At 47.5% G+C, this 24,249-nt stretch overlaps 1 protein-coding gene and 1 non-coding gene across 2 annotated transcripts in view; both read left to right on the top strand.

Annotated features, from left to right (window-relative positions):
- The window catches only part of LOC119950323 (cytochrome P450 4F22), a 54,522-nt gene extending 30,273 nt beyond the window's left edge, over positions 1–24,249 (top strand). The window contains exons 4-13 of the mRNA XM_038772616.1: positions 7,035–7,088; positions 7,778–7,905; positions 8,101–8,222; positions 10,299–10,566; positions 11,302–11,368; positions 13,692–13,821; positions 20,140–20,273; positions 20,623–20,687; positions 21,125–21,207; positions 23,522–24,249. Of these exons, the coding sequence (XP_038628544.1) occupies positions 7,035–7,088; positions 7,778–7,905; positions 8,101–8,222; positions 10,299–10,566; positions 11,302–11,368; positions 13,692–13,821; positions 20,140–20,273; positions 20,623–20,687; positions 21,125–21,207; positions 23,522–23,699 (1,229 nt within the window). The 3' untranslated portion in view covers positions 23,700–24,249. The remainder of the gene's footprint in view (positions 1–7,034; positions 7,089–7,777; positions 7,906–8,100; positions 8,223–10,298; positions 10,567–11,301; positions 11,369–13,691; positions 13,822–20,139; positions 20,274–20,622; positions 20,688–21,124; positions 21,208–23,521) is intronic.
- LOC119920276 lies at positions 5,093–5,230 on the top strand. The gene has a single exon (XR_005448033.1). It is a non-coding gene; the product is annotated as a small nucleolar RNA SNORA7 (small nucleolar RNA).

A 24,249-nucleotide genomic window follows, 5' to 3' on the forward strand; every position in this document is an offset into this window, starting at 1 on the left:
GCGGGGGGGATACAAGGTGATCGGGTTGTCCCACATGGTGCTCACAGTCTTAATACCCATTTTCCAGATGAGGTAACTGAGGCACAGAGAAGTTAAGTGACTTGCCCAAAGTCACACAGCTGACAAGTGGCAGAGCCGGGATTTGAACCCACGACCTCTGACTCCAAAGCCCGTGCTTTTTCCACTGAGCCACCTAGGACTGTGCTAAGCACTGGGGTAGATTCAAGATCATCAGTTCGGACACATTCCCTGTCCCACATGAGGTCAAAGATATTTCTTCCCCATTTTACAGATGAGGAAACTGAGACTCAGAGAAGTCAAGCGACTTACCCAGCAGGAACCCAAGCCCTATGTGGGACAGGGACTGTGTCCAACCTGATTAACTTGTCTCTTCCCCAGGACTTAGAACAGTGCTTGACACATAGTACACACTTAACAAATACAATAATAATAATAATAAAGATAGTAAGTTGTGGAGCTGGGATAAGAACCTAGGTCCCCTGACTCTCAGGCCTTGGGTTCTTTCCAGGAGGCCACTCTGCTTTTCAACTTCTAACCTCTTTGTGGATCTGGCCACATTACACCCCTCAATTACCCCTTTGTGGTTGGGGATCCTGCAACCTCAAATCAAATCAATAGTATTTATTGAGTGCTTACTGTGTGCAAAACACTGTACTAAGCACTTTGGAGAGTAGGCTGTAACAGAGTTGGTAGACATGCTTCCTGCCCAGAAGGAGATTACAGTCTAAACTCACATCCAGAGTCTCAGATGCAAGGGATAACTGTGGGAGGCATAGGTGGGTCTCCATATTTTTCCAGTGATACTGAGCTGTGTGTGGATGGGGAATAATAATAATGGTATTTTTAGGAGCTTAACTATGTGCCAGGCACTGTACTAAGCACTGGCACTGTACTAAGCACTAGAGGTCACTGGTGCAGTCCCTGGAGGCTCACCTTCTAGCTGCTGGCTTTCTACTAGCCCCTAGTAGGAGGCAGGCTAGTCTTGACATCAGGAAATCATTTCATAGTCCCTCTGACTTACTAGTACCTCTCTGGTTTCCTACTAGCCCCTCTGGCTTCCTACTATAGACTCTCTGGCTTCCTACCAGCCCTTCTGGCATCCTGCTATAACTCCTCTGACTTCCTACTAAGCTCTTTGGCTTCCTATTATAGCCTCTCTGACTTCCCTGTAGCCACTGGCTTCCTACTAGCTCCTCTGGCTTCCTACTTGCCCCCTTGGTTGCTTTCTCTCTTCTCCACCGTCCCTTCTCTCCTCCTCGTTTTCAACTCTTTACTCCCTCTCTGCCCCACACCTCACAGAACTAACTTTAGGCCTCTTTGGCGGGAATAGTGTTAGATTTCAAGGTCTTCAGAATCTTTCATATCATGCTTTCACACCACAGGATTGCAGATATCATCCATGTAGGGTTTTGTGAAAGCTAGTGTATCAGGGCTAATGGTGGAAGAACCAGGACAACATAAATCTTAGACCAAGGAATTTAGTTTTAATACAAAATGAAAGTAGAAGGGGAGAGATGAGCTGGACCTAAGTTCTTAAATTTAACCTGTTACAAAATGTTTCAATAGTTATTCCTGCTTGAATCTATATATAAGCTTTTTTGGGCCTGGACACTTGTACAATACTCACAGTTCATCTTATGCAGGGAGACAACTGCCAGTCAGAGCTGTGGAGAAGGAAAGGGAAAGACAAAAGGAGAGCAAAACAGAGAGGGAGAGAAAGCAGAAGCCCGTAACATCCTTCCTCTGGCCTGTAACTCTCTCCCCACTTCACCAACCTGATTAGCTTGTATCTACTCCAGCACTTAGTATAATGTCTGGCACTTAACAAATACCATAGAAAAAAAACACACCATCTTCAAAGCCTTATTAAAATCACATCTCCTCCAAAAGGCCTTCTCTGTCCAAGTCCTTGTATCCCCTACTCCCTCTCCCTTCTGCATTGCCTATGCTCTTAGGTCTGTACCTTTTAAGCACTTTTTTATGGTATTTGTTAAGCGCTTATTCTGTGCCAGGCACTGTTCTAAGTGCTTGGGATAGATACAAGTTTACCAAGTTGGACACAGTCTGCGTACCACATGGGGCTCATAGTCTTAATCCCCATTTTATAGTTGAGGTAACTGAGGCACAGAGAAATTGTGACTTGCCCAAGGTCACACAGCAGACAAGTGGCAGAGCTGGGATTAGAACCCAGGTCCTTCTGACTCCCAGGCCCAAGCTGTATCCACTAGACCATACTGCTTCCCTAGCACTTGATATTCACCCCACCCTCAGTGCTTATGTACATAGCCATAATTTATGTAAATGTCTGTCTCCCCCTCTGTTAGCTCCTTGTGGGCAAGGAACATGTCAACCAACTCTGTTGTATTGTCCTCTCCCAGATGCTTAGTACTGTGGTCTGTACAAGGTAAGTGCTCAGTGAATACGATTGATTGATTCCCCTGAATTTAAGAGCTGTTTGCATGGCTGATTGCCTGCATGCCTCCTGTTCTCATATTGGCTGGTCCCACCTCCTCTGAGAAAATGCCAGCCTTCCAGGGGATTCCATTCATTCATTCATTCAATCGTATTTATTGAGCGCTTACTGTGTGCAGAGCACTGTACTAAGCGCTTGGGAAGTACAAGTTGGCAACATATAGAGATGGTCCCTACCCAACAGCGGGCTCACAGTCTAGAAGGGGGAGACAAACAATGTCCTTCAGAATCTAGGGAAATGTAGTTCCCAGGAAGGGAGGGTTACAGGAATAAGCTTCCTACTGCTTTCTTAATCCCTTTTGGTTAGAATTCCATACCCAGTAGAGGCCTCTGTATTCAGGGTAGAGTTCTAGTGCTCAGAAAAGTGCTCCAGCACTTAGAACAGTGCTTGACACATAATAATAATAATAATAATAATAATAATAATAATAATAATAATACTGAGCCATGCTGCTTCTCAACAAAAAACATTGTTATTATTAGTGAAAAGAGCTCAGGCCTGGGAGTCAGACAACCTGGGTTCTAATCCTGGCTCTGTAACATGCCTGCTGGGTAACCTTGGGCAAGTCACTTGACTTCTCTGTGCCTCAGTTTCCTCATCTGTCAAATGGGGATTAAGACTGTGAGCCCCACCTGGGACAACCTGATAACTTTGTATCTCCCCCAGTGCTTAGAACAGTGCTTGGCACATAGTAAGCACTTAACAAATACCATCATTATTACTGTTATTATTAAAGTGGGGATTCAGTGCCTGTTCTTCCTCTTAGATTGTGAACCCTGTGTGGGCCAGGGACTTGCATCTATCCCAGTGCTTAGTATAATGCATGGCACATAGTAAAGCACTTAACAAATACCATAAAATGTACCATAGTAAGTGCTTAACAAATACCCCTATCATTATTATTATTATTATCAAGAAGCAGCGTGGTTTAGTGGAAAGAGCCCAGACTTGGGAGTCAGAGGTAGTGGGTTCTAATCCTGCCTCTGTCACTTGTCAGCTGTGTGACTTTGGGCAAGTCACTTAACTTCTCTGGGCCTCAGTTCCCTCATCTCTAAAATGGGGATTAAGACTGTGAGCTCCACGTGGGACAACCTGATTACCTTGTATCTACCCTAGTGCTTAGAACAGTGCTTGGCACATAGTAAGTGTTTAAAAAATGCCATTACTATTCCCTTTCTAGACCGTGAGCCTGTTGTTTGGTAGGGACTGTAGATGTTGCCGATTTGTACTTCCCAAGCACTTAGTACAGTGCTCTGCACACAGTAAGTGCTCAATAAATATGATTGAATGAATGAATGAATATTGATTCTGCAGAACCCACCCAGGACCCTGGCTAAGGTAACAAGAGGCAGCCTCCTTGACCAGGCAGCAGAAGGAGCACTTATCCCACAGTTAGAACAGTAGGAAGGCTGCAAGTGGCACCGTACAGAGGAGAGTTGGGCAAGGGAAGGACAGGTCTGGGACTGCTCTTCGTAGTTCACTGTTGGGGAAATCAAGTCCCAGAGCAGACGTCACTCATGGTCACCTGATGAGTCAAGGAGGGAGCAGGAATAGAATCCAGGAGACGTTTTTAAGGCATTTAAGTACTTACTAAATTCGAAGTGCTGGGGTAGGTATATGTTAATTAGGTTGAACACCATCCCTTTTAGACTGTGAGCCCACTGTTGGGTAGGGACTGTCTCTATATGTTGCCAATTTGTACTTCCCAAGCGCTTAGTACAGTGCTCTGCACATAGTAAGCACTCAATAAATACGATTGATGATGATGATGATGATCCCTGTCCTGCATGGGGCTCACAGTCCAAGTAGGAGGGAGAACAGGTATTGAATCCCCATTTTACCGCTGAGGAAACTGAGACACTAAGTGACCTGCCCAAGGTCACACAGCAAGCAATAGACAGAGCTGAGATTAGAACCCAGGTCCTCTGATTCCCAGGCCCATGCTCTTTCCAGTAGGCCATGCTTCTTCTTCCCCTTCTACCAACACGCTTGTATTTTAATAATAATAATAATAATGGTATTTGTTAAGCACTTACAAAGTGCAAGGCACTGTACTAAGCGCTGGGGTGGCTACAAGCAAATCGGGATGGACACAATCCTTGTCCCATGTGGGGGCTCACAGTCTCAATCTCCATTTTACAGATGAGGTAACTGAGGCCCAGAGAAGTGAAGTGGCTTGCCCAAGCTCACACAGTACTCTCTCCCAAGCACTTACTATAGTGCTCTGCAGATAATAAGCACTCAACAAATGCCATTGATTGATTGCTTCTGACCCTGAGGCTAAAATCCTCTCCACCTCTGTGTAGTGGCCAAGCTTCATCTTGGTGAGACTCTTGGCTCTCTGGAGTGCTCCACCCTCTCCAGGTAAAGCATTTGGGAGAGGACAATAGAATCAGAAGCCATAATGATTCTTTGGGAGCATCTTGCTGGAAAATTTCAGAGGAAAGGAGCTGAGGTAGGAAGAGGTGCTCTCTCTGTGCTCTGATCTTCTAGAGTATGAGGTCACACCTAGGATAATGCAACAGGTCAGCCTTGGGGTGGTCATGATTTGTGGGGATTCTGTCCCATCACCAGAAATGCCTCTCATAGGACCCATTACACCTCTCAGGGTCGCACCTGGAGAGTTTCTAGTACTCTGCCAGGCTCGACTACGGGAGGGAGTGTCAAGCAGAGGCATATCCGTTCCATTCCTAGCTTGGGCAATGACTAGCGAGTGGAAGGCAATCTGCTACAAGTCAAAACTCACCTGTGCTGGGCAGCAGCGGCATGGGAGAGAGTCGAGGGTGGAGACTCAGGTTCACTGTGCGGAAGGAGGCAATGGTAAACCGCTTCCGTATGTTAACCAAAAAACTCTGGAAACACTACCAGAATGATTGCAGATGGAGGTGGGGTGTTCTGGGAGAGATGTGTCCATGGCGTTGCTATGGGTCGGACACAACTCGACAGCAGAAGACAACAGCAAGGACCTGTTAGGTTCCTGCTTTCAACTGGGCTGGTGGGAAGGGATCCAACAGTGTTGGTGACAGTGGAACAGGAAAGTGGAGCTGTGGAGGAAGAAGCTATCAGCCTAGTCCTCCTCCTCCTTTTCCCATCTTCCTCTTTCTCCTTCTCCTCCCCATTTACCTTCTCTACTTCTTTCCTCTTCCACCTCCTCTGCCACAACCTGCTGCTGCCGTCATAGCTGAAATGACTATTTCCTGATTGTTTCCTGGAGATATCCAGCACGGCCACCGAGAATTAGTTCTGGCCGTTCTGGAAACTTCCAGGATAGAGCTGGGGGTGGGAAGCCCCACTGATACAGACCGGAAAGCAGAGGTGAAGGCAAAGAACAGGGCGAGAGAGAGAGAGATTGTCCCTCATTTCTCCCCCCACCCCCGCCCCACCCTTTGGCCTTCCTTTCTCTGTGACTCTTCTCTTTATCTGTGTCTGCTTTTTCTTTCCCTCTGGCTCTGAGACTCATTGGTCCCTTATCCAGCATGGCTCAGTGGAAAGAGCCCGGGCTTTGGAGTCAGAGGTCATGGGTTCAAATCGCGACTCCTCCAATTGTCAGCTGTGTGACTTTGGGCAAGTCACTTGATTTCTCTGTGCCTCAGTTACCTCATCTATAAAATGGGGATTAAGACTTTGAGTCCCCCATGGGACAACCTGATCACCTTGTAACCTCCCCAGCGCTTAGAACAGTGCTTTGCACATAGTAAGTGCTTAATAAATGCCATTATTATTATTATCCTTTTGTCTTTCCTACCTTTACAGCTCCAACCCCTGGAAGCCTTGCCCTTGGACACACTCCAGGCCTCACTTTTGAGCTTCCATTATTATGATCCTTCTAGATTGTGAGCCCATTGTTGGGTAGGGATTGTTTCTATTTGTTGCTGGATTGTACTTTACGAGTGCTTAGTACAGTGCTCTGCAAACAGTAAGTGTTCAATACATGTGATTGAATGAATGATCCCCTTATTCAAGGATTATCCCTAAGGCCTAATAATAATAATTATGGTACTTGTTAAGTGCTTACTATGTTCCAAGCACTGTTCCAAGTGCTAGGGTAGATACAAGTTAATCAGGTTGGACACAGTCCCTGTCCCACATGGGGCTCATACTGTCAATCCCCGTTTTACAGGTGTGATAACAGAGGCTCAGAGAAGTGAAGTGGCTTGCCCAAAGTCACACTGCAAACATGTGGTGGAGCTGAGATTAGAACCCAGGTCCTTCTGACGCCCAGGCCCCATCCACTAAGCCACGCTGCTTCTCATATCCAAGTGCCTGAAATAAACTAGGACCACCACATTGATCTACATCTGCCCCAAAGGCCTTACAGTCTACTGTCAAGGAATTTTCAAGTTCAAATTTCATTATTCTTACCCTTGGTTAAAACGTTTTGTATTAATTTTCTCTTCCCTCTCATCTGCCTAGTATCACTGACCCAGATTGTCAACACTGAGAAAAGGAGGAAATACTCAGAGCCAGGGAGTGTAGAGATTACTTTGGAACACACTGATCTAGAGTTTTGTGCCAATGGCCACCCCTTCTTTCCCCACAGCTGCCGTAGCTCCTAAGGATGAACTTTTCTATGGTTTCCTGAGACCCTGGCTTGGTGAGTGAAAAGGGTTGAGTGGGAAGGGTCCTGATCCAGGGTGGAGGGGGCTTGCCTTGGGTGGGATCTCTGCCATAGTGGAGAGGAGCATTTCTTCAGATGCTTAGGGAGGGAGGGTGACCAGGGAGGTTGCATCAGATTGATTAGGAGAGGGGGTTAGCCCTGCCTACTGGGTACTCGGAGAGATCTTTCAAGCAGTGGCTTTTGGGGGTGGTACATCTCTCCTGCCAATAAGGCTGCTTGATGATGAGAACAATTGTGATTTATCTGCTGTGCTTATTACGGGCCAAGCACTGTCCCAATCACTGCGAGGTATTCAGTTCGGACACAGTCCCTGTCCCACCTGGGGCTCACAGTCTAATCAGGAGGAAGAACAGCTATTGAATCCCCATTTTACAGATGAGGAAACAGAGGCCCAGAGAAGTGACTAGTCTTGCCCAAGGTCATCCCCTTCTAGACTGTGACTCCCTCTTCTAGACTGTGAACCCGTTGTTGGGTAGGGACCATCTCTATATGTTGCCGATTTGTACTTTCCAAGCACTTAGTACAGTGCTCTGCACACAGTAAGTGCTCAATAAATACAACTGAATGAATGAATGAATGAACTGGGCTCTTCCCACTAGGCCACATGCCTACAATGGAAGGGGTGCTCTGGTTTATTCTGCTTACACTGGCCTTGTCCCATCCAGGAGACGGGCTGCTGCTGAGCAGAGGGGAAAAATGGGGCCGTCACCGCCGCATGCTCACCCCGGCCTTCCACTTTGATATCCTCAAGCCCTACATGAAGATCTTCAACCAGTGCACGGACATCATGCACGTGAGTGCCACTCGCTTTCTCCCTCTGGCCCCTCCGATCACTGCTATCAGGAAGCCCCTCCCGAATTGCCTTTGTACTTGAAGAACCACCCTCTCTTGAAGCATTTCACCCTCACGCCCTGCCAGTTTTCAGTCTCGAGAGCCCTCTGGGTCATGAGGTGTGCTCAGCTCCAACATGCAGGTTTCTTTCTCACAGGCCAAGTGGCGGCGGTTGTCTGCAGGGGCTGTTGTCTCCCTAGACATGTTTGAACACGTCAGCCTCATGACTCTGGACAGTTTGCAGAAATGTGTCTTCAGCTACAACAGCGACTGTCAAGAGTGAGTTGTTCCTCTGAGATGCCCAGTTCCATCCATCCTGGTTCCCTCACGGGCTCACCGGCAGAGATCCGCTGTCTGGGGTGGGAGAGATTCTATCACCCAGAACCTTGGTGGAATTATTATTAAGTTTGTGCCACTTACTATGTGCCAAGCACTGTTCTAAATCCCTGGGTAGATGTAAAATAATCAGGTTGGGCAGAGTCCCTGTCTACATGGGGCTCACAGTCTAGACAGGAGGGATTAGGATTGAATCCCCATTATGCAGATGAGGAAACTGAGGCACAGAGAAGTTAAGTGACTGCCCCAAGGTCACACAGTAGACAAGTGATGGAGCCAGAATTAGAACCCAGGGCCTTTGACTCCAGGCCTGTGCTCTTTCCACCATGTCATGCTGCTTCTCTAAAGCAGTGGAGTAGCCCTACTGCAGACAGAAACTCTTTCATCATGGTCTGGTGCGGACCCAATAAAATGCCTTCTCTCAGGAGTGGGTTCTCTTTTCTTTCCTTGTGTGGGAAATATGAGTGTTCCAGTTTCAAAGCCATTTCTATCTCACAGTTGTGATTGTTTGGAATTGGAAAAGTTTGACAAGCCTGAGCCTGGGGTAGCCTCTCCTGATAATAAATAATACTTGTGGTATTTGTTCATTCATTCAATCGTATTAAGCGCTTACTGTGTGCAGAGCACTGTACTAAGCACTTGGGAAAGTAAACAGTGTCAATCCCTGCCCACAATGAGCTCACAGTCTAGAACTGGGGAGACAGACATCAATACAAATAAATAAAATTACAGATATATACATAAGTGGTGTGGGGCTGGAAGGGGGGAAGAGCAAAGGGAGCAAGTCAGGGTAACGCAGAAGGGAGTGGGAGATAAGGAAAAGTGGGGTTTAGTCTGGGAAGTCCTTTTGGAGGAGATGTGCCTTCAGTAAGGCTTTAAAAAGTGGGAGAGTAAATGTTAGATTTGAGGAGGGAGGGCGTTCCAGGCCAGATTCATTCATTCATTCGTATTTATTGAGCACTTACTGTGTGCAGAGCACTGTACTAAGTGCTTGGAAGGTACAATTCAGCAACAGAGACAATCTCAGATGCAGGACGTGGGCCAGGGTTCAGTGGTGAGACAGGTGAGATTGAGGCACAGTGAGAAAGTTAGCACTAGAAGAGTGAAGTATGTGGGCTGGGTTGTAGAAGGAGAGAATCGAGGTGAGGTAGGAGGGAGCAAGATGGTGGAATGCTTTAAAGCCAATGGTGAGGAGTTTTTGTTTGGTACGGAGGTGGATAGGCAACCACTGGAGAATTTTAAGGAGCGGGGGGCGGGGGTGACATATCCTGAACATTTTTGGAGAAAAATTACCCAGGCAGCAGAGTGAAGTTTGAATTGGAGCCGGGAGAGACAGGAGGCTGGGAGGTCAGCAAGGAGGCTGATATCGTTATCCAGGTGGGATAGGGTGAGTGATTGTATTAACTTGGTAGCAGTTTGGATGGAGAGGAAAGGGCGGGTTTTAGCGATGTGATGGTTGGAACTGACAGGATTTGGTGACGGGTTGAATGAGAAACAGGAGTCAAGGATAATGGCAACGTTATGGGCTTGTGAGACAGGAAAGATGGTGGTGCCAGCCACAGTGATGGGAAAGTCCAGGAGAGGACAGGGTTTGGGAGGGAAGATAAGGAGCTCTGTTTTGGACATTTGTTAAGTGCTTATAATGTGCCCAGCGCTAGGGTAGATAAAGGCAATCAGATCAGACATGGTCCCTGTCCCACATGGGGCTCACAGTCTAAGGGGGAGGGAGAATGGAAAACTGAGACCCCATTTTACAGATGAGGAAACTGAGGCCCAGAGAAGGTAAATGATTTGCCTAAGGTCACGCAGCAGACAAGTGGCAGAGCCGGGATTAGATCCCAGGTATTCCAGTCCTGTGTTCTTGCCACCAGGTCATGGTGCTTCCCCTCTTCAGCTTCTCATATGGAATTGGTGACCTTCATGTTGGACCTAGTTAGTGTGTCAGTTTCCCCACCACTATGGTTACATATAAACTCTCCTCCTCCTCCTCGCCTTCCTCCCACCCCTGTTGCTTGGTAGGAAGATGAGCGACTACATCTCGGCCATCATCGAGCTAAGTGCCCTGGTCGTGAAGCGACAGTACCGACTGCACCACCATCTGAATTTCATCTACTACCGCACAGCTGATGGGCGCCGCTTCCAACAGGCCTGTGATATCGTGCACCACTTTACCACTGAAGTCATTCAGGAGCGGCGGCATGCCCTCAACCAGCAGGGAGCTGAGGCGTGGCTCAAGTCCAAGCAGGGCAAGACCTTGGACTTCATCGATGTATTGCTGCAGGCCAAGGTGTGTGGGGTCAGCAGGGTAGATGTGGAGCCTGGAGGCTGATCTGAGGGAGGGGTAGCCTGTTGGTAAAATCTGGGGAGCAGAGAGGATTCTTCCCTTCACCGGGCATCATCCAGGTCTCTATGAGAAGCAGCGTGGCCTAATGGAAACAGCACAGGCTAGGGAGTGAGAAGACCTAGGTTCTAAGCCCAGCTCTGCCACTTGTCTGCTGTGTGACCCTGGGCAAGTCACTTCACTTCTCTGTGCCTCAGTTCCCTCATCTGCAAAATGGGAATTCAATACCTGTTGTCCTTTCGATTTAGACTGTGAGCCCCATGTGGACAGGGACTGTGTCCAACCTGATTATCTTGCATCTACCCAGCCCTTAGTACGGGGTTTAGCACACAGTGCTGAATAAATGCTATTATTATTATTCTGATTCCTGTTGGCAGACTCCAATCATGTCTCATCACACACCAGCTGGCTATTTCTTCCCTTTACCCCAATGAGCCCCAGCTTCAGCCCCCCGCCTACTGCTTCCAGCGCCCCCTCCACCTGAAAACCACCCAGAACTAGAGCTCTGCGGAGTAGAGGATGGGGTGTGTTTCTGCCCCTCGAGTATTCAGTCCCTAATCCTAATTCCATCAGTTCTGGGAACAAGGGCATTGATGGGATGCTGGACTCTGGGCCCCTGATTGAGCTGTTCCCAGACAGAGAGGAGGGCTGTTACCAACTGTTAGGGTCTCTCTGTTGCAGGATGAAGAGGGGAAGTATCTGTCTGATGAAGACATCCGGGCAGAAGCCGATACGTTTATGTTTGAAGGTAAGTATCAGACGTCCCCAAGGAGCACCGGAAACAGTGGGGTGGAAACTTAAGGCTCCAGGGCCTGCTCCTTTCCAGGGACCCAGTGCTCTTTCCACTGGGCCACATTGCTTCACATTATCTCATATTGTGCATCTACCCCGTCATTTATCCCAGTGCTTTGCATGCAGTAAATTCTTAATAAATACCATTATTATTAGTAGTATTATTTTTAGGAAGGCTTGGAAGGTGGGGAGGGATGTGGTTTGGCATATTTGAGCTAGGTGGAAGTTCCATGCAGATGGAAAGTTGTGAGCAGTGGGTTGGAGAGGAAGAATTGAGAGTGGGATACAGTTAAGATGTTAATTTGGGAGGAGTGAAGAGTGCAAGCTGAAGAAGAAATAGGTAAGAAACGTGGAGAGAAATGGGTAGTCACTGGAGGTTTTTCAGAAAGGGAGTGATGTATTTTGAATGGCCTTATTGATATTTAGAAAACAAGCACGTCCCCTGTCAGTCTTTTGCTTTCCAGATGGAAGAGTCCCGATCTCTTCAAGCTGTCCTCATATGGAAGTTTCTCCATTCCCCTGATCCCCCTGGTTGCCTTCCCCTGTGCCTTCTCCATCCCATGCTATGTCCTCCACGAGAGGCAGTGAACAGGGTGGCGCATGGCTTTCCAGGTGTGGGCGCCCCAGGGCTAATACGGGGGCAAACCTGGCCTTTGATAGAGTTTCCTCTCCCCCCTCTTCCCCCCGCCCCCGTCCCACCCCATGGTGCCCAGCATTTGGTTGGCCTGTCCGGCTGCTGCACCACACTGGACCGATGTTGTAAAAGAACAGTCAATCAAGACACGGAGATGTCTTTCCTCAGTCATGACTGGGAGCTCCAAGACCCTCATCCCGGAGTTGTGGTTTGGATTATTTCTTCCTGGGGGCGTCCCCTGGCATGGGTTCATGCTGAAGCTTGTCTGCCTTTTTCTGGCCGCTCTCTCAGCTCCAGGAGACCTTCTGGCAGTTTGTTCCCATTCTCACGGCCTTCCATCTTCTGCAAGGGCTCAGTGGCATCTGCAAACTGGGAGATTTCACTGAACACTCCCTCTTTTCCAGATCGTTTATGAAGATGTTAAACAAAACGAGTCCTAGCACCTCTCTCTGGGGACCCCACCATTTACCCGTCTCCAACCTCGAGAGTGGCCGTCTCTCTTCACTCTTTGTTGCCTAACGATCAGCTAGTTTTCCAACATGACAGACTATCCCCTTCAAGTCCATGGTTCCTTAAAAAGTCTTTGGTGGAAAACCTAGTCAAAGGATTTTGAAAATCTGAATGTTTCATTCTCACAGGCTCCCCTCTGTCTGTCCACCTGCTTGTTGATCCTTTCAGAGAACTCCAGCAGATTAGTAAGGCCCGATTTCCCCTGACAGAAATCAGACCATCTAAATCCCAACAGGTTGTGTTTATGTAAGTGCTCATTGATCTAAAACTCATTTATTGATTCTACTAGTTTCCCTGGTATAGCATTCAGCTGCCATCTCCCTAATTAGGCCTATAATAGTAAAAACATTTTGAATTTATTTGTATCTTTCTTCCAAAAATCTCAGACATATATTATCTGAATTATACATAGAGTATTCCTATGAGTAGGGTGAGGAAGATGTCATTCTTTTTTCTTCAATTTGGAAAAACAAAGCACAGAGAAGTTAAATGAGTTGTCCAAGGTCACACAGCAAGACAGTGTTGGAGCCTAGATTTTCGGTTCAGTTCTCTGAACTGGTAAATATGGCAGATCTCTGGGTATCTCAGCTGAGCTCTTTTCTCATTTGGCAGTAATTCCGTAAGTTGTTGGCAGTGGACATGATTGGAAGTGGGCCCTCTCCCTTGGAAGTAGACCGTAACAGCTAGGGCTGTGGGAGATGTCTGCTTATCTTTTAGGCTCTAGACTCCTTGAGGGCAAGGACTAAGTTTTACACTTCTGTATGTTCCTCAAGTGCCTAGTGCAGTCCCTCACAAACAGTAGGTGTGCAATCCTGGCTCCACCACTTGTCTGCTGTATGACCTTGGGCAAGTCACTTAACTTCTCTGGGCCTCAGTTACCTCATCTGTAAAATGGGGATTAAGACTGTGAGCCCCACATGGGACAGGGACTGTTTCCAACTTGATTAGCTTGTATCTACCCCAGCTCATAGGACAGTGCCTGGCACATAGTAAGTGCTTAACGAATAGCGTAAGCAAACAGAGAAATATAGTTGACAATTATTTGGATGCCATCTTGATCTTCCCTGTATCTTGGTAGCCTGTTCTCTCCCACGGGAATCTCACACTGGGTTTTTCCTTGGTTTCTCCTCTGCAGGACATGACACCACATCCAGCGGCCTCTCCTGGATACTGTTTAATTTAGCAAAATACCCAGAATATCAGGAGAAATGCCGGGAAGAGATCCAAGAAATCATGAAGGGGAGAGAGACGGACGAGATTGAATGGTCAGTGGCAGTTCCTTTCGTCATCCATTGTGGCATCAAATCTGCCTTCTCCAGGTTTTCCTCCTGTCATTCCTCCCTACCTCTTCTTCCTCTCTTCCGTCCATCCATAAAACGGACAGCGGTGTATACTGCCTCTTAAGTGAGGAGGGTTTTTCAAGAGCCAACTTGGACCAGTCATCATCAAGCAGCTGTTCTGACCATCCCAGCTCTGCTCTCTGAGACTGATATTAAGAAATAGATACCCCTTATGATGATGTTTCAGCAACGGAGAAGCTGCATGGCCTAGGGGATAGATCATGGGCCTGAGAGTCAGAAGGATTTGGGTTCAAATCCCCTCTCTGCCACTTTTCATTCAGTCGTATTTATGGAGTGCTACTGTGTGCAGAGCTCTGTACTAAGCGCTTGGGAGAGTACAATAAACAATAAACAGACACATTCCTTGCCCACAACGAGCTGACAGTCTAGTCTGTTCTGTGACCTCGGGCACGTCACTTAACTTCTCTGTGCCTCAGTTACCTCATCTGCAAAATGGGGCTTAAGACTGTGAGCCCCGCGGGGGGCACGGACTGTCCAACTTGATTAGCTTGTGTCTACCCCAGTTCTTAGTACTGTGCCTGGCATAGAGTAAGCACTTGACAAATAACAAAAAAAAGTGACCTCACCCCATAGTCTTTCTGTAAAAGAGCCATACATGCCTGGTAAAATCAGTTGGAGACATGTGGACAGTATATAGAGATGTAATGGGTATAGCTGTCTAAGTAGGAGCAGTGTGGCCTAATGGAAAGAGCTCAGGCCTGGGAGTCAGAGGACCTGGATTCCAATCCCGGTTCTACCACTTACCTGCTGTGGGACCATGGACAAGTCACCTAACTTCTCTGTGCCTCAGTTCCTTAGTCTGAAAAATGGGGATTCAATGCCTGTTTTCCCTCCTATCTAGACTGTGAGCCCCAAGTAGCACCTGATTATCTTGTATCGTCTACGTAGCTTCTTATAAGAGAAGCAGCATGGCTCAGTGGAAAGAGCACGGGCTTTAGAGTCAGAGGTCATGGGTTCAAATCCTGGCTCTGCCAATTGTCAGCTGTGTGACCTTGGGCAAGTCACTTAACTTCTCTGGGCCTCAGTTCCCTCATCTGTAAAATGGGGATTAAGACTGTGAGCCCCCCGTGGGACAACCTGATCACCTTGTAACCTCCCCAGCACTTAGAACAGTGCTTTGCACATAGTAGGCGCTAAATAAATGCCATTACTATTATCTACCCCAGTGCTTAGTCCAGTGCTTGGAACATGGTAAGCACTTAACAAATATATTATAGCCATCCTTCATATTTGAAGTTAACATTTTTGGCAAGAACCTAGCCTTTTGTTCGGGTACGGGGGTTCTTGAAATGACATATGAGTAATCTGACACTTGATGTTCTGCTCCCCCTGCTTAAGAATGCCTTATTTCAGTTCATTGTACACAAGTGGCTTGAGTATCCTGCTCTGGTCTATCCTTGCCTCATTTCCCACCCAGTCATTAACATATTATTATGTCAATAATAATAATAATAATAATGGCATTTATTAAGTGCTTACTATGTGCAAAGCACTGTTCTAAGTGCTGGGAGGTTACAAGGTGATTAGGTTGTCCCACAGGGGGCTCACAGTCTTAATCCCCATTTTACAGATGGGGCAACTGAGGCACAGAGAAGTTAAGTGACTTGCCCAAAGTCACCCAGCTGACAATTGGCAGAGGCAGGATTTGAACCCATGACCTCTGACTCCAAAGCCCGGGCTCTTTCCACTGAGCCACGCTGCTTCTATGTTGATATGCTATTGAGCTATTGAGCTGGCCTAATTCTAGGACCTTATTATTGGTAACCCTGCCTTGCCGTTTTGTTGTTGAGTATGTCTCATAGGTGATACTGATGAAACTGCCCTAGAAGCCAGATGTGCCTTCCTTAAAAGGTTTGGGTCTCAAAATCCTGTGGAAAATCTGGCACCATTGCAGTGTATTGACCTTAGGGTTTGCATGAAGTTTGATGCCCGTTGTCACCAAACTGTCAGTTTTCCTAAGGGTATGCTAACCTTCTATTAGAGAAGTAGCATGGCCTAGTGGAAAGAGTATGGGCCTAGGAGGCAGAGGCCCTTGGTTCTAAACCTGGCTCTGCCACTTGTCTGCTGTGTGACCTTGGGCAAGTCACCTAAATTCCCTGTGCCTCAGTTCCCTCAACTGTAAAACAGGGATGAAGACTGTGAGCCCTATGTGGGACAGGGACTGGAACAGTGCCTGGCACATAGTAAGCACATAACAAATACCTTTATTATTATTATTATTATTATTACTATTATGTATGTGTCAAGCACTGTACTAAGTGCTGGGGTAGATACAAGATCATCAGGTGCCACATGGGGCTCACAGTCTAAGTAGGAGGGAGAACAGGAAATTCAATCCCCATTTTGCAGATGAGGGAACTGAGGCCCAGAGAAGTTAAGTGACTTGGTCAAGGTCACACAGCAGATATTAAATGTTAGCCCTTGGTGCAAGTCTTACTACATACAGATCCCCGGCATCTTCTCGTAGTTGGTTGTCTACTTTTGTGTCTAGTAGTGCATCACTGGCTTGTGTATAGACAATTCTCCTATGTGGAGGTTGTGCTTTTGAAGAAACTTTTGTTACGAAAAACTCAAAGCACTCATGCTTTGACTGACACCACACACATGAGCAGAACCGTTTCCTCTGACACTGCATCAAGTTTCGTCTACACAGACACACATTGTGGAAACAATATTCCCTAGTTCTTCTATGGGGTTCTCTCCAAAATGCTTAATGGAAAACACGCTGTTGAAGTGTGACTTTTCAGTTGCTTTGGAGGTTGGATTCCAGTTTCTAGCAATCAATTGATCGTGTTTATTGAGCACTTACTGTGTGCAGAGTACTCTACTAAACTCTTGGGAGATTACAATATAACGAAGTTGGTAGACATGTTCCCTGGCCACAACGAGCTTCCAGTCTAAAGGGGGAGGCAGACATTATTATAGCATAATATCCCTGACAAGTTAGAGGCAGGGAGGGGACTGACTCTCTTGGGGCTCCACACGAGTGCACCCCGAGTTTGCCCTAGCAGTTTCTGGCCACGATCCCACGGCTCTAAGATTTGGAACCCCCAGGAGTTATCAGGGGTTCAGCTAGCCAATCCTTCACCCGACAGGCTGGCCACTGAGTCAAGAAAGGTTAGATGAAAGGTTAAATGCCCCGCTGGTCCTTGTAATAGCGAATCTCTGAATCTGCAGCTTCTCCCTAACCCCACACAGATGGCTCTGGCACCCTCTTGGGTTATAAATGAGTAACTGGTATTTACACAATGAAGGATTTGAACAGCATCATTCATTTATTCATTCAATCGTATTTATTCATTCAATCGTATTTATGATGTGCATCTAGCTTTGTTTCTATTTGTTCTGACAACTTGACACCTGTCCACATGTTTTGTTGTCTGTCTCCCCCTTCTAGATTGTGAGCCTGTTGTTGGGTGGGGACCGTCTCTATATGTTGCCAACTTGTACTTCCCAAGTGCTTAGTACAGCGATCTGCACCCAGTAAGTGCTCAATAAATACTATTGAATGGAATGAATGAATTTATTGAGCACTTACTGTGTGCAGAGCACTGTACTAAGCGCTTGGGAAGTACAAGTCGGCAACAACTAGTTACGGTCCCTACCCAACAACGGGCTCACAGTCTAGAAGGGGGAGACAGACAACAAAACAAAACATGTAGACATGTATCAGTAGTTATACAACAAGATATTAAAATTAACTTCAGGAATTAGTTCACTGTGGGCAGGGACCGTGTCTACCAGTTCTGCTGTATTTATTTATTCCGATGGTATTTACCGATTTAAGCACTTTCTGTGTGCAGAACATTGTGCTAAGCACTTGGGAGAATAACAGTGCTCTGCACACAGTAAGCTCTCAATAAATATGATTGATTGACTGAATAACCACCTATCCCTCATCTGAAACTTGCTGTTAACTTAATTCCAAGGGTTACCACCCCCTGCCTTAACCCACTACTATATTTCTCAGAGTGGCTGCTCTGTGGTTCATCATCCACAGGCTCTTCCCTGGCAGGCCATCCTGCTGACCCTCAGTCTTCTCAATGAATACCACCTCCCACACCTATTCTCATCAGACATTTAATAAGGACCATCTTTTCCTGATGCTACTGGAGTTTCCTCCTAGTTAGCATCAGGAATTGGCTGTGCTCTAACTGGTATCACCAGGTGATTGATATCTTTTGCAAAAGAGCTCTCCCCTGGGAGGATTCTTGAGAAATGAGCTGATTACTCATTCTATCATCACTATTATCCTCAATAGAATTCGCCAAGTGCAAAGCACTGCACTGAGCTCTTGGGAAGGAGCAACGTGGCCTCATAGAAAGAGCCCTGGCTTGGGAGACAGAGGACCTAGGTTCTAATTTTGGCTTTGCCACTCTCATGCTGTGACCGTGGGCAAGTCAGTTAACTTCTTTGTGCATCTGTTTCCTCATCTGTAAAATGGGAAGTCAATACCTATTCTCCCTCCTATTTAGACTGTGAGCTCCATGTGGGATGGGGACTCTGTCCAATTTTATTAACTTAGAATGGTGTCTGACACATAGTGAACACTTAACAAGTACATTGATAATTAAAATCATTATCATTACAACAGAAGCAAGACACATGTTCTTTGCCATCAAGGAGCTTACAAGGGTGAACAGACAAAAAGTATTTATAATACTGAGAAGCAGCATGGCCTAGTGGATAGAGCACTGGCCTGGGAGTCAGAAGGACCTGGGTTCTAATCCTGACCCTGCCACTTGTCTGCTGTGTGACTTTGGCCAAGTCACTTAACTTCTCTGTGCCTGTTACCTCATCTGTAAAATGGGGATTAAGACTGTGAGCCTCATGTGAGACAGAGACTGTGTCTGATCTGATCTTCTGTCAGCCACAGTGCTTGGCACAGAGTAAGCACTTAGCAAGTACCATAGTTATTATTATTATTATTATTATTAATAATAAAAATAAATAGTGGGAGCAGGAGGAAGAGCAAGAAATCTCTGGGCCTTTCTGCCCTTTCTAAGTGTGGAGTTAGCCTGCTGTCTCCCCCTCTAGACTGTCAGCTCCTTGTGGGCAGGCAACGTGTCTACCAACTCTGTTGTATCATACTCTCCCAAGTGCTGAGTACAGTGCTCTGCCACAAGTAAACATTTAATGCCAGAGCTCAGGTCTGTTGATGGTTTCAGATGCTTCATTTACTCATTCAATAGTATTTATTGAGCACTTACTGTGTGCAGAGCATTGTACTCAACACTTGGGAGAGTACAGGGAAGCAGCGTGGCTCAGTGGAAAGAGCACAGGCTTTGGAATCAGAGGTCATGGGTTCGAATCCTGACTCCAACACTTGGCAGCTGTGTGACTTCGGGCAAGTCATTTCACTTCTCTGTGCCTCAGTTCCCTCATCTGTAGAATGGGGATGAAGACTGTGAGCCCCACGTGGGACAACCTGATCACCTTGTATCCCCCCAGCGCTTTGAACAGTGCTTTGCACATAGTAAGCATTTAACAAATGCCATTGTTATTATTATTACAGCAATAAACAGACACATTCCCTGCCCACAATGAGTTTACAGTCCAGAGTGGGGGGGGGGGGGGGACAGTCATTAATATATGCATGCTTTTTGTAAGATTGATCAAAATAGCTGACAAGAGGTCAGAATGTGCCTTTTGTTTCTGGTGGATTTTTCCAGCTCTTAGTGCCAGGGTGCACTTACTAGATACCATTACCAATGGAACCCCATATGTTCTATATGTTGCCAACTTGTACTTCCCAAGCGCTTAGTACAGTGCTCTGCACACAGTAAGCGCTCAATAAATACGATTGAATGAATGAATGAACCCCAGGCCGGGACCTACTTGACAGAAAAATAATCCATCCCAGTGCTGCCGCCCTGTGGTACTGAATGGAAACTACAGGTGTTCTGCGTGGAGTAAGCACTTAACAAATGCTATTATTACTGAGCACTTACTGTGTGCAGAGCACTGTAATAAGTGCTTGGGAGAGTACAATATAACAAACAGACAAATTCTCTGTCCACAACGAGCTCTGTCTGTCTACTAATAGTGACCTAACCTACATCTGATGCGGGGCAGGGGTTGAGTAAGCTCAGGGATTTCTTCAGACCTCGAGTGCCCTGGCCCTTTGGAGAGGTTGTCAGACTTTGGCCCAGACCGGAGCCAGGTGAGTACTTAGGGCTAGCCGACTGATGACAGGAGAGGATACTGTTTTATTTGGCATAGGGAGGATCTGACCCAGATGCCCTTCATCACCATGTGCATCAAAGAGAGCCTACGCCTCTATCCCCCCGTCACCCTCATCTCCCGCCGTTGCACCGAGGACATCAAGCTTCCAGATGGACGGGTCATCCCCAAAGGTACTGTCTGCTGCCTCCCCTGCCTCCAAGTTGCCAGGAGCAGGAGAGGAGCCAGCCCAGGATCTGTGTACCTGAAGTTGCGCCTCCTGTGAAAACTACCCCATCCCCCGCAGCGAAGGAGAATGGATCTCCCGAATGCAGGGCTGGGGTAGTTTGCTGAGGACCAGGGGCAGGAGGGTTGCTGACCTCAGCAGGGAGATGGACTTCTCCCCGTGGCATGAGGCCATGGCACTGGAACCGATAAAGGACTTGATCTCCGGAGTTCCTTCCTGCTCCCTCACCCCCACCTTACTCCCTTTTCGCCATTCCCGCCCACCTTTCGTATGTCTGATTGACCCCTCTCCTTCAGAAACCATCTGTCTGGTCAGTATCTACGGGACCCACCACAATCCGGCAGTATGGCCGGAACCCAAGGTAACACTGCTCTCCTCTTCCTCTCACCCCCTGGTCAGCTCCCCCTCTCTCCCAGTCTCAGTTGGACCGAGATACAATGAGATATAGTGAAACCGGGATCGTTTGGGGCTCTGGCAGAAGATGGTGGGCGGAGACCTGGGCTGTGTGTTAAACCACTTAGTGCTGTGTTAAGACAGGCCATTGACCTCCCTTCTCTGGGGTTTGCTTTCTCAGGGATTCACCTAGTCTGACCTCCCACCTCCTACTCTGAGCTGTCCTCAGCAGAGTTAGTGATGAGTCCTGCCCAGTGGGACCCTCCCACCAACCCCTCACCCAGTCGGGCCCCTCGATTGGGCTTTAGTGAAGCTGTGGGTCCCTCCTTCTGGTTCACTGGGCCCCTGGGTGTGGGGCCGGTGTGTTGCCATGTCCCTAGCTCTAGTCACTGTGTCTCTCGCCAGGTATTTAACCCGTACCGCTTTGACCCGGAGAACCCCCAGCAGAGGTCACCACTGGCCTATGTGCCCTTCTCAGCCGGACCCAGGTAAACCCCGCAGGCCCCAGTCCTGCACAGTCTCACAAATCCTTTCTTCCACTTTTATTTCTTCCACTTTTAGGGGCATTTGTTAGCTCAGGACTGGGTGTGCCCCTGTTCCCTCAGACGATTGGATTTGGGGGGGGGGGGGGGATGGTGAAAGTAATGTGTCTATCAGCTCTGTTGCATTGTACAGTGCAGTGGTTTGCACACAGTAAGTGCTCAATAAATACCTGGACTTGGGTTCTAATCCCGGCTCTTAATCCCCATTCTACAGACGAAATAACTGAGGCCTAGTGAAGTGATTTGCCCAAGGTCGCCCAGCAGACAAGTGGCAGAGCTGGGATTAGAACCCAGGTCCTTGTGACTCCAGGCCCGTGCTTTATCCACTAGGCCATGCTGCTCCTAAAAATACCACTGATTGATTGATTGATTCCTGAATAGTGGCTATAGCTATAGAGCAGTTAATAGGAGCCTGGACCAGGGAATCTGGGCTTCTTATCAGAAGCTCCTTAAAACTGTAAGTTCCTTGTGGGCAGGTTACTAGCGGTTACTAGCATTATTCTTCCAAGAGCTTAGTACAGTAAGCACTCAGTAAATACCGCTGACTGACTGGAAAAAGACACCACCACAGAGCTCCTGCTGGTGTTCTCCATTAGCCCTGGCCCCACAGATGAACTCTCTTCTTTGGTCTGAGGTTTGGCAAGGATGGGTGGGGAACAGCAACGTGGACTAGTGGAAAGAGCCTGGGCCTGGGTGTCAGAGGATCTTAGTTCTCATTGGAGAAGCAGAGTGGTGCAGTGGATAGAGCATGGACCTGGTAGTCAGGTCATGGGTTCTAGTCCCAGCTGTGCCACTTGTCTGCTGTGTGACCTTGGGCAAGTCACTTAACTTCTCTATGCATCAGTTACCTCATCTATAAAATGGGGATCAAGACTGTGAGCCCCATGTGGGACAGGGACTGTGTCCAACTTGATTTGCTTGTATCCACCCTTGCACTTAGTACAGTGCCTGTCACATAGTAAACACTTAACAAATACAGCGTGGCTCAGTGGAAAGAGCACAGGCTTTGGAGTCAGAGGTCATGGGTTCAAATCCTGGCTCCGCCAATTGTCAGCTGTGTGACTTTGGGCAAGTCACTTGACTTCTCTGGGCCTCAGTTCCCTCATCTGTAAAATGGGGATGAAGACTGTGAGCCCCCCGTGGGACAACCTGATCACCTTGTAACCTCCTCAGCGCTTAGAACAGTGCTTTGCACATAGTAAGCGCTTAATAAATGCCATTATTATTATAAATACCATAATGATATTCATTCATTCAATCATATTTATTGAGTGCTTACTGTGTGCAGAGCACTGTACTAAGCGCTTGGGAAGTACAAGTTGGCAACACATAGAGACGGTCCCTACCCAACAGTGGGCTCACAGTCTAGAAGGGGGAGACAGAGAACAAATCAAAACATATTAACAAAATGAAATAAATAGAATAAATATGTACAAATAAAATAGAGTAATAAATACATACAAACATATATACAGGTGCTGTGGGGGGAGGGAAGGAGGTAAGGCAGGGGGAGGGGGAGGAAATAATAATAATGATGGTATTTGTTAAGCACTGTTCTAAGTGCTGGGGGGTTACAAGGTGATCAGGTTGTCCCACGGAGGGGCTCACAATTTTAATCCCCATTTTACAGATGAGGTAACTGAGGCACAGAGAAGTTGTGACCTGCCCAAAGTCACCCAGCTGATAGTTGGCGGAGCCGGGATTTGAACCCATGACCTCTGACTCCAAAGCCCATGCTCTTTCCGCTGAGCCACGCAATCACAGATATAATTCTGGCTCTGCCACTTGCCTGCTGTGTGACCCTGGGCAAGTCACTTAACTTCTCTGTGCCTGTTACCTCATCTTTAAAATAGGGATTGAGACTGTGAGCCCCATGTGGGACAGGAACTGTGTCTAACCCTATTTGCTTGTATCCACCCAAGCACTTAGTACAGTGCCTGGCACATAGTAAGCGCTTAACAAATACCATAATGATATAATTCTGGCTCTGCCACTTGCCTGCTGTGTGACCTTGGGCAAGTCACTTAACTTCTCTGGGCCTTAGTTTCCTCATCTGTAAAATGGTGATATGAAAGCGGTGCCCTTTCCCCCTCCAACTTCGATTGTGAGCCTCACGTGGGACAGGGATGGTGACTGTTCTGATTATCTCTTTTCCAACCCAATGCTGGTCACGTAGGAAGCATTTCACAAACACCACCGCCGTCGTTATTGTTATTATTAATGAAAGATCTTGGCCCACCTCCTCCTCCTCCTTTTGCAGGAATTGCATTGGCCAGAGCTTTGCCATGTCAGAAATGAAGGTGGTGGTGGCCCTGACTCTCCTGCGCTTCAAGCTAGTCGTGGACAGGACCAAGAAGGTGCGACGGAAGCCCGAGCTGATCCTTCGGACCGAGAATGGCATCTGGCTGAATGTAGAGCCACTACCGGCTCGGCAATGAGACGGGGGCCCTGGAGCCTTTCCCTGCCCATCCCCACTGACCCTGCCATCCCAAAGCACCCTAGAGACTGGGGAAGGGGCATCAAAAAAGGGAGCAGGGAGAGGGCTGGAGTTGGAAAGCCCACAGTTGCAGACAGCAAACTTGCCTCCCTCCTACCAGGGGCGAGTACTGGGGACGCGATTAGTCGGGGTGGGAAAGGGGGAAAGGCCATGGTGGCAGCATTGAAAAGCCTTGGGTACCCTTTCGTTTCCCTAGGCTGGTGAAGAGAGAAAAACGTCTGTGGAAGAGAGAGGTTGTTTATCGTGGTGGTTGCCGCCATCACCACCCCCACCATGCCTTGCTATGGCAGGGAGCTCCCAGATGGAGCCAGAGCAGACATTTTGATCCCTGGGTGGAGCGTGGGTGGTGGAGGGTGGGGGATCAGGAAGCCATTTTGGCTCCACTCTTCCCTCTAGTTAGATGATTGTGGAAAACAAAATTCAAACCTGATATTAATTTTGTTCTTTAGGTTATGTTTGTACAAAAGAAAATCAAGGAGGTGTGACTTTAA

This window comes from Tachyglossus aculeatus, chromosome X1, assembly GCF_015852505.1.
Source record: "Tachyglossus aculeatus isolate mTacAcu1 chromosome X1, mTacAcu1.pri, whole genome shotgun sequence".
Classification (NCBI taxonomy): Eukaryota; Metazoa; Chordata; class Mammalia; order Monotremata; family Tachyglossidae; genus Tachyglossus; species Tachyglossus aculeatus.